We start from the raw sequence: 16,319 nt of genomic DNA on the forward strand, positions 1-16,319 counted from the left end.
CCGCTGGCAATCTCTTTGTTCTATCTAAATATAGTGAGTCCCATAAGTCCCTCTTGTAAAAAAAAAAAAAAAAAATAGGGAGAATTCATTATTTCATTACATCCCCCTACTCTGATTTACATACACAGCAGAGGAAGAGTAGTTTTTTTTTTACCATGGCTGTTGCAAGAATCTGTTTACTGATCCCCAGCAGAATAGCAAGGCACAAAAACAAGCCAGAGATCCACGCAGTGCACCCTTCCCTCAAGAGGTAGACATGATCTCATGTTATCCATGTTTTCCCCAAAGTCATATGTGCATCATGTCAGTGAGACTCAGAGTCTGGAACTCAGCCTTTTCAGTCACTTTATTAAATAATGTATCAAAGCGCTGAATAGAGTTAAGTTGAGATGAATGCAAGATTCAGTAATGCATCATCTTTTGTGATGTCTTCATTTGCTTGATGTTTTACTTCCCTATATGTGATGCATACTTAAGTACTTGGATGTATCTTTATATTCCTAAAAAAAACTTTCATTGACTCACTGTCACTGTACTTTGCTGTGCACTTGCACTAATAGAGCCCTTTCTTAACTTTTCTGAGTAAGTAAGTCTCCCTTTGTCTAGTCAGTGTCCAGAGCTAATGCGTAGCAATAGTATTCTCATGAGTCACTGCATGTTTTGATGCTTTGCACTCTCATCATATTGCTAATATTGTTGGACAGTCTAAGAAGTATGTCACAAACTATAGTTTTCAGGAAAAAACATTCAGAAAGTGGTGCTCTGACAACAAACAAAAAAACAAACTCGTATATCTGTAGAGTTGAACTCAGAATGGACTTGTATCAAACTTATACAGGAGTACCAGTCATTCTGAAAGTCTTCCTAAGCGTGCTGGTCACTGTTTGCATTGGAAAGGATTCCCACAATGCACTCCCAAATGATTTGCAGACATCGGCTGATGTGAGTCACCCGGCAAACAAATGTGGTGTGTCTGGGTGACCTTAATCACTTCCAGGTTCATCGAGACTCAGATTTCACTTGTGTGCCTTATTTCAGGTCATTGCCTCAAAGTCAAAGTAGGGCACAGTCATTATCTGAGGGAGCATCACACAATCATCCACACAATACAAAAAGGTCGGCACAATTCACTGAAGTCATTGAAGTGTTGTCCATTATTTCTGGGTTGGAACACATGTCTGCTCCATCACAGGGAGTGCATATCTATATGTGTGGATTACAGGTAATCTAAGTTGTGCCATTCCATTTCTTTTGCCGAAAAGTGTATATAAAAAGATATATTGTGGACATTCTGTAAGATCAGTACTGTATGACACTAAAATGTTCAAATCTATGTGTACAAACTCCTACCTTTTGGTTTCATTAGCTAAAGAGAAACAGAGCACAAAATGCAAATAGAGTAAAAGCGTTCTGTTATACTTATTTTTTTAGTTTATAACACAGTCATAACACAATTATAATGCAGTCTTAACAGCAGTTTTATCTTAAAGGTGAGTGTTAAGCACAAGTGTCTGACATGAAACCTTATCATTTTATAAAGAGTCTCTTGCCATTCAAAAAATACAGACACTGTCAGAATACTATAAAATAGTATGACTGATCTTGGGAATGGCTTGCTGCTGTTTTTGAACACTGTATGCATTGAAATTCTGTGTGCCAATCTGTGACTTTCTCACACATTACTAAAGGAGACTTTTCCTTGATTCTATTATCCTTTTGCATTTCAAGATCTTGGTTACTTTCCTTTTCTTATTGTGGCATATGTTTCCAAGCACTGGAGCTAAAGTTTTCAGTGCTAGCTGCTGCATAATAAAAGACGTTTCTGAAGGCATTGGGTCAAAAAGTTAAGTTAAAGGCACTGATGTGTTCTGTTTTGTTTTTGTGAACCTCAAAGAGCCAACGACGTCTTAACTCTGGTACACGGAAAGGTCCAAGCAATTAGTATGAGCTGCATGATGCGTGTTACCACAGCCTAGCATTAGCTTTATGTGGTTCACCATCTAATATTCTCTGTTAATGGTTCTGTACATACCTCCTTGCTGACATCAGCTTTCAAGCACATCACATTGAATACATTTTTATTACGAGGAAGCACTTAAATAGCACAGCACAGACGAGAAGAAACAAATGCAATAACTGCATCAATTACAGCAAGTATCACACAAAGATATCAAGCTGTGCTGATAGGTGCAATTACAATGTATAATGTTTGTGTGTCTCATGCAGATTGTTTTGAAAATGACCGTTCCCCTCAAAAGGCTTGTTCGAGAGCGCTTGACTCTTTTGCTTGTGTCTGGATGAAGTGAGAGCGCACAAAGACAATCAGCATGTCATTGTGTATATGTGGATTAACTTTGCACCGTGTACATGTTTGAGTAGGATGGATTCTGGGCTGCTTGTCTTTTGTGCTTCTACACCAGACTGAGCCTGACAGCTATGCACAATATCCTGTTATAGCACACAACTGCAGAGACAAAGAAAAAAATGGATGCAACAAATGCTTTAGTTAAATAGTCCTTCCGCTCGCATATGCCGTGCACAGTTCTAATTAGTCAATGGGCTGATCTCATTTCTTCAAATGCTTTTGTTGCAGGTGTCCAGTCCAAGCTGAGAAGATTGCCGGAGGTATTAAGTTTAGAGAGGTAGACTTAGGGAACCAATATAAATGACTTAATGGATTACATGCCGTCATGCTTACAGCTTACATAAATGCTACTGAAGATATTGCAGTCCAAAAACCAAAAAAAGTTACTGTTGCTCCTTTTTTTGACAGTTAAATTGTATACTTACAATTTTCAGGGAGAAGAGAGTCTTAACATGTATTATTTTTAATATTGGCTGTTTACTGGCTTTTTTTTTAATTACCTTAAAACTTTGATGGGAACTTGGCTTGTCTCTGTCTCTTTTTATAATACGTCAGCCCACTAGTGGTTCAGTCCTGAAGTGTTACAATTACCCTCAAGAACTTCCTGGGGGTTCATAGTGTGTTTGTGTGTAACCACACTGAGGAAAAAGCCTCAAAAGGGAGTGTTAATGGATATATCACTTGTGGGAAGTCGTCTTACTCACTGGATACGGTATGTCCACTGCACCAGAACAGCAAGTGTTCAAAATGTAGTGATTAGCGCAGTGTCCAGTTAATTTTAACAGGGTTTGCAATGGGACTAATCAGGAATTAAGAGTTGGCATCTACTTTAAATCGCCTTCTTTACGCATTCGTGGGGGGATACTGTCAGGATGGGAAAAAAGCAATTGTCTGCGGTCTCCTGATTATCCCCTGCAAAAGCCTATAATCTGGCTGAAAGTACTTAAAGAGTCAAGCAGCAAAATAAACAACATTGATTATCATCCCACTGTTCTTTTTTTCCCCCTCAAAGTAGACCAAGCAGAGAGGGAGGGGGATGAAGGTTAAGGTTGTGCCTTCCCCCGTCAGCGCCATCTGCTTGGGCAAATGTTAAGGCAAGCTAAATACCCCCTGATTCCTCTGTTCAAACCAGATTATCAGCTATTCTAAGGAGGCGGACGAGCATCTTATCATCTCCCAATCTCTTTTACAAAAGCAAATCAAGAATTCTGCAGGAGGATTACCAGGATTAAGGGGAGCACAGACATAGCCTTCCTTGGACATTGTCTTTAAGTTGCCGCCTTCTAGTCTGGCCACCTTCAGCTTGCAAAAATTCATGCATCTTGCCATGACAACATCCTTAACACTGACTAATTCTCTTGAGCGAAGACATTATTCCTAGGAGTGGTTGTTTTTGTCACACGAAGTATTGTTAGTCTCTTTCAAAAAGAGTAGTGTTCAGATCCAGACAGCTGAACCCTGATTTGCATATCACCAGTCATTACATGCCATCAGTCAAGCAACCCAGCTACATTTCAGAAAAGAATATCTGCTTCGCACAATTTTGACAGCATCACATAGTATAAAACAGTGATCCATAGTGGGAAGTGGCAATGAAATAGCACAATAGATTGGCATGCAGGTATTCTACTGTATGCTTTAAAAAAAGTAAAACTATTAATTCTCTCACAATGGGAAGACACCAACACCAATGATCACACCCGCTCCATCACAGCTACACACTTCCCAGACTGCATGCCCTGACATTATTGCATTAACAGGAAAGAAAACAAAACACAACAGCAACAGTAAACTACAATGAACACTAAAAGTAGTTAAAGAACAGTAACACTAATGACCATTCACCAGATAATATCAGTGGCAAATTAGAACCCAATTTATTTAAACCATTGTCCACAGATAAAATCCTCTGTGACAGAAGATGCAGGAAAAAATCTACTCGCTGCTGCGAATCATATTTTACATCTTCTAAAAACAGTACTGTGTGAAGTTACTTGCAGAATATGACATTTGACTCCAAATTGTTTTGAGGAATAACTTTCTTGTAGTTAAATTAAACCAAATGAGATGAAATGACTCCAGCACTTTTGATTTTACTCTGTATCAGCACACTGCTGTGGCTGGTAATGAGGAACTAATTTAAACTCAAACAGCCTTTATGTGAGTGGGTTTTTTTTTTTACAGATGTCCACAACATGTTATTGCACCACTAATGCCCAGGTAGCGAAAACTGATAAAGAAAAAAACCCAAACATCAGGGCTGGACTAGGACAATAAATGGGCCCAGGCATTTTGACTAGAGACCGGCCCACCAGGTATTATAGGAAAAATCATAAAGCCTTTGAATGAAAACGAAGGCTGTTGTGACAGTGATGTACACTGTCTTGTTGGTCTATGTATGATTTCTATACGTTGTACATCAGATAAAAACTTTGGTTGTAAGATTCAAATAATTATTTAATAAAAGCTAGATCTTTTAAATGAGAATAAGAAAGAAAAGTATTTCTTTGTGCCCCCCTCTCCCTACTAATGCCCCACCTGCCCCCCTGGCAAAGCTTTGCTAGACCCGCCCCTGCACAGTTACCAGCTGTCAGCGACACAGAAAGGATCCTGGTGTTATTTGTCTCTCAGAAACAGTTCATAACTTCCCTTCAACTCATTCATGTCACCTAAAAAGTAAACCTGTTTCTCCATCACCTGTTCAGCTCTGATGATTCAGTAAGGACATCTCCTGGTTTCATCTTCATGTTTCCCTCTCACCAGATAACCAAACCAACATCATGACCAGCAGCTTTTACAGCTGTGGCTCCAGCAAACATCAGCTGATACTAGAAATTAATATTAAATAAATTCTAACAACAGCTGATCAAGCTTAAACGTGCTGCTGTTGTTTAGCGCGACATCCGCTGGTTTCCTCTTTCTGGCGCAAAGTGGGCGATAAACAAACAAGAGAGAAAAGCCGATCAGCTGATCATTGATCAGTTTCACGATCGAATGAGAGAAGAAGCAGCTGCAGCGTAAAGACAGAGAAAAACTCCAGTTTTGTGTCTTTTTCCATTGTAGCTGAAGTACGGGACAAACTGTGTTCCTTTTCACCTCAATTTGAAACGCGTAATATTTTCTCTTTTTAGGGGACGGTTGGCAGCTCTATTAACTAACCTTATGAATAAAATAAAGTTCACTATTAGTAACATCATAGCACCCACCCAGCTGTAGAAACTCCGTCATGCTAGCTACCATGCAGTACGAGTTATTGTAACTGACTGTAAAAAGTCAGCACAACGAAAATAAACTACACCTAAACTTGGTTTATATCCGACCCAGATAGACTGCAGGTCATAACTTCTTACCTGAAGTTCAGTTCACCTGACACTCGGACCAGCGGCCACCTCGGGTCTCTCCTCCTGCTGCCTCTCCTTTCCCTCATCCACCTGGCCTCTTGTGGCAGCTCCGCCATAGCCACCACCAAACAACTGAGTTATTTTTACACATCTGCCAGCATCTGGCCAATCCATCACCTTTCATTGTTTATACTGTTATAAAAATAAATAAATATGCCAGATGGCCAGTCCAGCTATGCCAAACATATAAAACAGAATAACAATATTACATTTTGCCTAATCTTTACAGTACTCTTTTTTTTACAGGGGAATTAGAGCTAAGCAAAGCTTGAATCCACACGAGTACCTCAAAGAATTGTGGGATAAGGGAAATGGGAAGGCTGCTATCTGCTGAAAAATGTTGTAAAGATCATTTATCTGTATGAAGTAATGTACATTCACAAAAGATAAAATGCAATAAAATATAATAATATAAATCAGGTCCTGATAAAGCCATGCTAACCCACCCGAAACTGTGATTTAAGAATTTTATGTGGTCATTAATCAAAAGGCATTAATAAGCCCACACAAGCGATCACAATGGATTTCTTTACCTGGGATATTTTTGGAAATACAGAAGCGCACTAACTGTCTTAAGGGCACACCAGCCAACCATATGCTCCTTGCACACTAACGGCGTCCACTGTTTTAGATCACACTTTTAACAAGGAACAAACAATTGTACAAGCAATCGATGTTCTTCAGATGCCTGCTCCACAGTCACACCTCGTTTAATCAACACAATTGTTTTCAATGAAAACAATCTCCGGGCTGTAGAGCTACTCAGTGTCTCAGAAAGAACCACACGGCAGGCTTCCACACTGATTTGATTGTTGCACACACAAAGGTAGATAGACCACTGCAGCTATGGGGGATGATTGAATTATTCAGTTTGGCAGAGATTTGGCAGCAATTGTGTGGAGTGTTGCCTTGAGTGGGGTGCAACAGAAAAAAAGAAAAAAAAACACAGCATCTTCTTGTTTCCTGCACCACTGCACAGCACATGCATAAATAGCCTCTGCTTACACAGTCAGTATTGCTTCAGGACAACTTCACATCATACCCTGAGCATGCTTGCTGCTTGTTAAATTGACCTACACCTCCCCAAAGACAACCGAACTATTAAATGCCTTCACTTTAACCTGTGTTATTCTCTATAACATAAAAAGACATCAAATATATGCAATACCATCCTCAGAATTCACCATGCGTTTAAAAAGTGAACTTACAAAGCAACTACGGCAATCATTTGGTTTAAAAATCTGTAATCTTGAATTGTAATTTTATACCGTCTACAGCGGATATCAATGATCCCAGAAGAGAACGTGAGTGACTTGTAAAATCAATGTGTAATGGTTTTTGCCTACTCAGTTACTCCTTTGCAATCTTAACCACATAAATAACAGACATGCTTTAGTTTTATGTTACATTTATTAGAGGCAAAGAACTGATAACAGGGCTGATGTACTGATTGCACTGATTGCATGCATTCTCAAGGTTGAGGAAAGTCACTGGGCCAGCTATGCAATCTTTGTCTGGTATAACAAACTTCACACATACTTTCTGAGTATTGTGAAGTATTCCCAACTAGTTATTAGGATGCAATCTTAAATAACGAAGTGAATAGCTGACATTACAGGAAAATAAGAAACCACTGTCTAAATGATGAAGCAAACAAAGTGGAAAAAGAAACATATCCATATAATTTAATGAAGGGCATTTTGCAAGGCTCTCCACGAACATAACCACTGGCCGCATGTGTGTCTGTGTAAAGCCCAGCATGTTGGTCCATATATATGATGCTCCAGCTGTAGACGTATCATTGCATTATACAATAAGTAATCAAACTTATTACATATAACTTGCTTCCTGGCCTGGTAAATGAAATTGAACACTGCCGTCTCATAAATCATGAATCAATATGTCAACAAAGAAACTCTGCTAATGCTTTGCTCAGTGACACGCTGTAATGTAGCTATGGGGCGAGCTTTAATAGCCATATAAAAAGATAAAAGCACTGGATTTTGTGTGCCTTTTCTAACAACCAAAAAACGAAAAAACAAACAAAGAAAAACAGTGATTCACAGACAGAGCTAGAACCCAGCATCCACTGAATGAATTTCCTTTTCTTGTTTCTTTCTTCCTTCTTAATTTGGACTTTGCACCAAGACGCTGGAGAAAACTCCATCTAACACATACCACTCATGAACAAATGTCAATACTCATTAATGGTTGGCTGTTAAATTTATTTATGGTTCATCTGAAAACATGTATTGCCTAATTATATATGAAAGAAAAAAATCAAGCTGAATTTGTGTTCCTCAAAGAGATACATCTACCTTATTATCTATCTACGCTCTCTGTTTTTACGCCAAGACGATGCATTTATCAGGTTTACATTTATCTATTAATAGAAAGTTGACATTTCTGCACTCTCCATTGGAGAACGCTTTTCTTGAGTGTGCACCACTTTCTCAAATCACCAAGGACACTTTCCCCACGGGAACTGATTAGCTCGCTTGGTTTCAAACTATGAAGTAACTCTGATAAGCAATTAAACATTTTCTGTTGTCTCGACTCAGACTTTGTTTTATGTCTTTCAAGTCTGTATTTTTGGATCAAATCCGCATAAACAGCACATAACACAATGTTTGAGCAGTGGTTATTGTACTTTCTAGCATCAGTCTCTCTCAGATGTGTAAACCCCTGTTTTCGTGCCCTACTGTACATCATAATAGGTGAGTTATCTTTATCAAATGATCATTATCAGCTCTCATGGAAGGAAGATAAATTAAAAAAAAATGTGTCGGTCCAAAAAAAGCTCCTGTTTGGCTGTTTTCTGTCTCTGCACTTCAAAGGATGCGTTCTTCTCGAGATTTCCATAACTTTTTTATCTGTAATCTGTTCCTAATTAGCGATGTAAATCATTGTTTTTTGTTTCTTTTGCCTATTTAAATGCTATACTGTTGCAAAATGTAGAAGAAATGTATGGGTGTTTTTCTGTGGCTGAAATTGACCTGTTAATGCTGCCTCAACCAACACAGCTACATATATTTTTTACAGGCCACAGCCTGTTTTACCAATACTTAATGTCACCAACTAAGTGTATATGAGAAAAACAACAAATTATTCTACAACATGTGCTGGCCTCATTATAGTCTCACTGTTCTCATCAGGCAGACACGGCATCGTGTGCAGAAAACTGTGTGATGTAAACTAATATTGGATGCTTAAAACAATGAATAAGAAGAGTCATCGAAATATGCAATACAATGCAAAAGACTTTAATAAATTTCAGAAGCGCACACATACATAAACAAAACATTTACAGTTTTCTCCACACTGGCAAATCAAAGTCAATTACAAAGATCATGTAAGGTGCATATTGTACTTCACATTGAATAAAAGTGAGGTTTCTGTCTCCCTTACAAGGACAAAAGCTTTCCCCTGCATGTTTTTTTTTTTGTCTTTTCCCCAAAGATCAGGCAAATCTAATTATTACACAGTGCTAGGATGCTATGTATATTTCATACTGTGGCTCCTACGCAGTAGTGAATACATTTGATACCATAATTACATGAATATACCTCCTTAAATAATAACAACCTGCCTTACAAAGAGGTGACACACATAAAATTAAAAGCTTTAAAATGGACACAGCCTGTACAACCATGACAGATCAAAGACTGGAACAAAATGAAAAAAGGCATCTTGTCTGTGCAGTCATTTCATTTAACTATATATAGGAGGGAAAACAGCACCTACCCAAGTCAAGCCGCACATTTCTAACTGACTACACAGACTTTGTCCATTTTAATTACTCTAATTCTATGTTTATATTTCTGTACTGAAGTTGCCTTTTAGGCCTTACCTATTAAAGACGTTTAGCTTACCAATTAACAGGATTATTGAACAATAACGCTGCAAACCCATCGAGCCAGTTACTGGTGTGCATGGTAGAAATGATTCAATAAGACATAATGTGTCATGGTGGTCCTATGAGTGGAGAAAAAGTAGAAAAAAGCGTTGCTCTGAATAATAAGTATTAAGTGCATCATAGTGGATTTTTTTAAAATCAAATCTTAACTTATTGCTTGTTTTTAAACTCAGTCCTGGAGTACCTATTTATTTTGGTGTTTAGTGTTGTTCTCATCAGAAAATACGTTTCTCTTTTTTTCAGTGTAAATAAGTGTACAAAGTGAAGCACTTTTTGCTTGAACCCAAGAAATATTAATGACTGCCAGAGGATTATAATTATGATTTTTTTCTCCTACCATCTGGAGTCATTTTAATATGGGTCCCAACAGTTAAATCAGTTCTGACTTCGAAATAGTAAGCGACACACAAAAGGTTAGGCTTAGTGCTCTTCAAATCTGCCCTACATAAACAGCTTTTGATTATAACCCCAGCAGTTAGTCCCTTGTGATTGTGGCTTAGCTCAAAGTATTAAACTTGTCCTACCATTTCTACCAGTGTAATAACAGCATGGCGAACGGTAGCACAGCTAAAAAGCACTGCGAATCTGTTGGTATTGTAGGGCCATGCATGCATCTGCAACATCAGCCACACTTGTCACCAACAATGTAATCAGTTGCAAAAGTGGAAATAAACGAGGCAAAGGGTGACAGACATGATACACTGTGAGCGGGCTCAATACTAATGGAAGCCTACAGATCATAGGCTTTGCAGCATAAATATATTAAAAGTCATTAGTTCCATGAGCAAGCCCAGATAGAGCAACATCAAATGATACAAAAAATAGAAAGTAGGAAAATAAAAATGGCCACCAGGCAGTTTTGAAAACAAAGCAAATAAAAGGCAATCAATAAATATAAACACCATCAACTCTGTGATAGATATACATACATACATATAAACATACTTTACAGATCTACTGACTGTATTTGACACCTATTTTACAGAGTGGGTGCTGGAGTGGGACATTTTTTGAGGAGGGTATGGGGCATACAATATCATCCCCACTGACAAAGGTAAATAATAGCAGAGGACTCAGTAAAGCATTTCCAACTTCCAACAGATTCACATGAAGGGCTTTGTCAAGTTTCAGGCAGCAACATGAAGCATTGTCTGTTCTTTTCTGAGACTCCCCTTCCCCCCCCCCCCCCCCCCCCCCTCTAAATTCATCTTTTCGCTCAATTGTGTGAAGAGGTGTGGTTTGAGGCGGTAGAGGCAGTAAAGTACTTGTTTTCACCTCTTCAGTTCTTGCCTTCCTCCTTTCCTCCCTCTGCCCTCTCCCTCTCTCTTTTTTCTTTCTTTTCTCTCTTTTGGGAGCTAGAGATTGATTTTAATCCTGTGGGAGCGAGCTGTACCTGTGCCACAGAGTGTGCCATAGTGTGGTGGTTTCAGTGCCATCTCCTGAAATATAGAGAGACAGACAGATATAGGGAGATTGTAGTTACAATATCATTGAGCTCTGAGCAGCCTATGCTGTAGCCTTATCAGTGTGAGGCTACGTTGAACACTGATTAAAGAAAACTCCAAAAAGAGTGTGGATGATATTTAAAAAAAAAAATAAAAAAATAAAAAAAAATAAAGCATTCTTCAAGGTACGGCTGGCAATCAAGTCATTATCTTGTCAGGTTTCCTTGAAGAATGCTACAGGTATCACACATTTGTGCATTTTCCTGTACTTATCAGAGCATGCAATCTCATCCAATTACCACTCCCAATTTGTCTTTTTTTCTCTCCCACCACACTAGTGCAGCACTCTTCATTTCCCCTCAAAAAAGAAAAAAAAAAATATTTGGATCAATTTAGGCCCAGTCTTTATTTCGGACCCTTGCCAGTGGGTCCTCTGATATGTACAGAATATTACATTTTGCTGTTCCTCACAAAGGTACCAACATATCTGCGATTGGGAAGAATCTGTCTTGATAGTGCTCACATTAACAAAGCACAGTGATTACAGATGCAATGACTCAACAATGACTCAACAGAAATAAACAAATAATAATAATAAAATGCAAAAAATGACCAAAAAACCCTACTACAAACAAAACCATAATCAGTTGCAAGGATTTGAAACTGATCACCTTGTGAAATCATAGCTTTAATGCCCGGCTGTGCACCCACTACCATTAAGCACAAACATCCTGCAATCAAACATCAAACTATAGGTGGCAAGAGTTACTGGCCCATTCCTTCCCCCGCATAAATAAAAGATTTCTGCACAAATAAGGTTTAATATTGCCTTTGTTATCCAATACATCTATAAAATATCTTTATTTATTCAATGTCCAGTACTGTGGTCATCCAATTTCTTGATATTTTGCTATATTTTTGGAAATTTATTAAAAAATGTGCAAAGATACATGGGAATACAGTATGCACGTAAGGCAAAAACAATGCTTATACAATTCTGACCAGTTTCAAAGTCAATATTTGGTATGACCAACTTTAATCTCTAAGACAGCCTGAACTCTCTTAAGCATTCTTGTAATTTCTTTAAATCGTCTCCATGAATAGTTCTCCGGGCTTCTTGAAGGACATTCAAAGCTCTTCTTTGGATGTCGGCTGCCTTTTGTTCAGTTCTTTGTCATGATGATCCCACACAGGTCCAGACTCTGGAGAGGCCAATCCATGACCGAGTGTTCCACTCTGTGCTTTTCCACCCAGGTTTATTTTTACATTATTGACAGTGTGTTTGGGATCATTGTCATGCTGGAAAATGAAGCCATTGCTATTTAGATGCTTTCCAGAAGGTATTGCATGGTGGATCAAAATTTGATGATACTTTTTTATGTTAGTAATCAATTTTGACAAGGTTCCCAGAACCACTGGTTAAAATGGATCCCAAAACCATGACAAAGCCTCCACCGTGTTTTACATACATACTGACAATGATTTGAAACAAAAAAGTTACATTTGGATTCATTAATCCATCAGACCTGTCGCCACTGAGTTTCAATCCAGTTTTTGTGTAATTTGACATACCTCAGTATTTGTCCATGGAGACCACTGGCACCATGTTTTTGTGTCACATTTAAGCAAAAAAGGGCCTATATTGTAGAGGCATCACTGGCTGATCCCTTGAGTTATGTGTTTTTTATGCTATAATAATAAAACATTCCTCTAAAACTGGTCAGGTAGAGGGATTTGACTGAAAAAGGGAGAAAAAAAGCAGCCAATGTCCAAAGAAAAACTTTGAAAGACCTTCCGGAAGCCTGGAGAACTATTCCTTAGGACAACTTTAAAATTGAGAACAATGTCTGGCTTCTTGGAATGAAAAAATCAAGAAATCAAGAAGAGCTCAATACTTTTGCACAGTACTGTGTGAAGTGGTACCAGAAGACACTAACAAAATGTTAATCTCAATTCCTGCACTGTGGGCGTAGAATTATGGGCCAAACATAAGAAAATATTAGCCAACCTATTCATGATGATGTCTGAGATCACTTAAGCAGGGTGGTAGTCATTTGATCTGATTCCTCTAAATCACATACGCTCACAAGTGCTCCTCATCACTGGAGGCAGATTGACCTCTAATATCAAGGGGGTAGGGGTTAAAAGAAAATGATGAGATGCATAAAAAATAGGAAGAGAAGGGAGGGAAAGAGGAGATTTGCATTTATGGCTCTTACTGTATAATGAAGCCATATGGTGGCACAAATCTGTAGTCTCTGAAGTATTTTTACAAGCTTTAGTCTTTATCAGCTACATCTGTAAAGTCCCTGGAAACGTTTTGTTGACCTTCAACCATAATTATCTCCTCCCGCATTCCCTCTCCATTGTTATTCCATGGCTCGGCTTTTTGTCTATGTTTCATTTTCACCTTCTTCTGTGACAATTAGATATTACTTTAATGCACAAAAGAACTGCGTCACTTTGATGAAGAACAGGGAAAACTACCTATGATCTTTGCGTTTGGAGTTTTTTTTATTAAGTTAAGCTGAACAGAGAGTGAATAGCTGCCACTTACAGACCAAATGTAGTTTTTCTTTTAAGAACCACACTACAAATGATCTCTACAAGTTCTCAAACATTATGTTTATACCACATCAGATCAAGAATCATACACATTTTGAAGTGTTGTTTATAAGTGCTATTTAAAACTTTGAAAATGTAGTTTCTTTTAAGAAGCATAAAGATAAAATCAAACAGATTCAATTTTAATAGTCCTTTAGCAAACAGGGCTGCTGGGCATCTATTGTCATATCGCTTTGGATCCTGAGGACAGGACTCACTCAAGGCTAGTTTATGGTACTCCTGATAATCTTAAAGGACAGCTGCCTTTTTCTTCTTTCTTATCAGCCTCTTTTTCAAACCAATTAGAGTGATTTTAATCATACTGTATTACGAGTGATTAACCCTTTAGTGCATTTAATTAACCTTTGCAGCCAATGATTCTCATCAGGCAAAGCTTCATGCTATTTTTTTCTATGACATAGGCTTTAAATAAGCACACTTTAAACTTGTGGGAAATCTAATGTGTAAAGTGGGAGGAATCACTTGCCAATTGCTCAAGGGGACAGAGAGAAAAAAATAGATATATTGCCAGCTTAACATCACTAAAGATGGATCGCTGAGGAAAACCAATGAGAACAATTTTTTTTGCTAATATTGAAATATTAGTTGGATATAATACCAGAATATGAGAATATTAAACCCATGTTCTATTAGAAGAGTGGATAAATATACCTTAGAAATAATCAGATAGAACCATAGCCGAAGAGATTTGGCAGAATGTTTACTAATTAAATATTCATTGATTTGAAATTATTTGCAAAAAAAACAAAAAAAAAAAACAATTCTTCACTCTGATCAGTAACATGAGTGGAAATCAATTTCAATCCTTGATGCATAAAATTCATAACGGATAATAATTTAGGATGGTTGAACACAGGCTGAATATTTCTGCATATTTCAGGGCAGCCACTACTTGTAAGAGGGGAAAATCATTCTGACAACTCGTCAGTGTGTCATATAAACACATTATGGATGAAATCTTTGGTACCAGGGGCATGTAGCAGGCTTATGTATAATGTACCATGGCAGAGCATAGCTTTTAACTAGGGGTTCAAATAAAAGGTGGATGAAGGGAATGACTATCAAGTCTGTGTGGGTGTCTTCATAAATTAGCCTAAGTACAATACTTCACAGGATCAACAGTCATTTGCCACAACTACGCTATGATGAATTTTAAAGCTTGCTAGATCTCAAATAGAAGCATAGTGAGAGCAAAAAGAAAGAAGTAAACCAAAGATCGAGAAACTGTGTGCAATATGATGCTAGACACAAAGAAAAGCAAGCACCTCATCAAACAAAATCAATTATTGATGCAATATCATGAAATTGACCCAGAATTGCATGAATGACAGTTGTGAAAGTCATGATCAAAACAGTAACAAAAACGAAAGCCAGTGCAACCAAGCAACAATGGGAATCATCAAAAATCTTAAAAGAAGCAAAACGAAAGACAAGGAAATGATTGGAAAAGCCAGAAAAAATCAACTGGATGTTTGACACTAAGGGAAAACTATGGCAACACACACAGATCGGTATGAATAAATTACGACCCCACGCACAGACCAATCAACCTTCATTAATTCCATCGTCAGAGTGATAGCAGGTCAAATATCAACATGATATTACTTTGTCATGTATTAGAAATACAACAACATCACCCTGTCGAACACAAACTGCAACAAATCAGTGTGGCAAACCTTTGTTGTGATCCTCTCTAACGTGAGACCATTTAAAAAATGTAAAGTATTTGAATCAACATATGCCATTTATAACAATAATTGGGGTCATTAAAGTAGGACATTTATGGGCTAAATGCAACACTGGCCTGGCTGGCTTTTTTATTTTACTGCTCCCTTGGTGTTTAAGTATACTGGTCTCAAGGCTCTGCGTCACCTTGATCCCTGTGACCCCCCCCTCTCTCTCTCCCCCACCCCAAACAGTACTCAGTCTTCCCCACAGCGCTCTGCTCTGGCTGTCAGCACAGAGCAAGGCCACCTCTCCTTACTTCTGATTTACATTTATTTCCCTTTGCCAGTTTTTATTTATTGGGGCACTTCACATTTGGCAAATATCTCTTAGGGAATCATAAGCCCTTTGCTATACCTTGGCATTCAAATGAGTTTCACTCCCACAAAGCATCACTGGCACAGTTAAGCTAGGACTTAATATTTTCACGACTGAAGCCACAAAAATATGGCATTTCTTTATCAAGTTGTTTTAGCACATTTTTTTTTATTTTTTTGCACTTTTACTTTCACACTTGTGCCTTTGACAATGTTAGCCAAATAGTCACAGCTTCATTCATCCTAATAACTCAAATTCAGAGTTGCTGCATATCCCAGTTTGCACCGCCAGCAACTACTCCCTGTCCATTTTAAAACAGCTAGCCACTGTAGTTGTTCTGCTTCCATTGCTCAAAGATTGGATTTTGAAAGCTGAGCATGTTTTATGGTAAATGATTATACAGTTATGGTTGCATTTAAATGGTCAAAATGAAAACAGGGTGGATTAACAACAGTACAGTGGAAGGTTTGCTGCATTAATTGCAACAAATTACGTTTTCTTTCATTTTTGTTTGTTTCATTTCT

The 16,319-nt window shown here is 38.0% G+C and overlaps 1 protein-coding gene across 2 annotated transcripts in view; it reads right to left on the reverse strand.

The window, feature by feature from the left end:
- Positions 1 to 16,319, reverse strand: part of pcdh11 (protocadherin 11) — a 134,788-nt gene that overhangs the window by 102,186 nt on the left and 16,283 nt on the right. Inside the window, exon 4 of one of the 2 annotated variants that reach the window (XM_040015352.1) lies at positions 8,115 to 11,121. The exons of the other annotated variant lie outside the window; for it this stretch is intronic. Coding sequence (XP_039871286.1) covers positions 11,038 to 11,121 — 84 coding nt within the window. The 3' untranslated portion in view covers positions 8,115 to 11,037. Of the gene's footprint in view, positions 1 to 8,114; positions 11,122 to 16,319 lie in introns of those variants that run through there. 2 annotated transcript variants of the gene reach the window in all.

Source organism: Simochromis diagramma, unplaced genomic scaffold (assembly GCF_900408965.1).
Source record: "Simochromis diagramma unplaced genomic scaffold, fSimDia1.1 OVJJ01000685.1, whole genome shotgun sequence".
Classification (NCBI taxonomy): Eukaryota; Metazoa; Chordata; class Actinopteri; order Cichliformes; family Cichlidae; genus Simochromis; species Simochromis diagramma.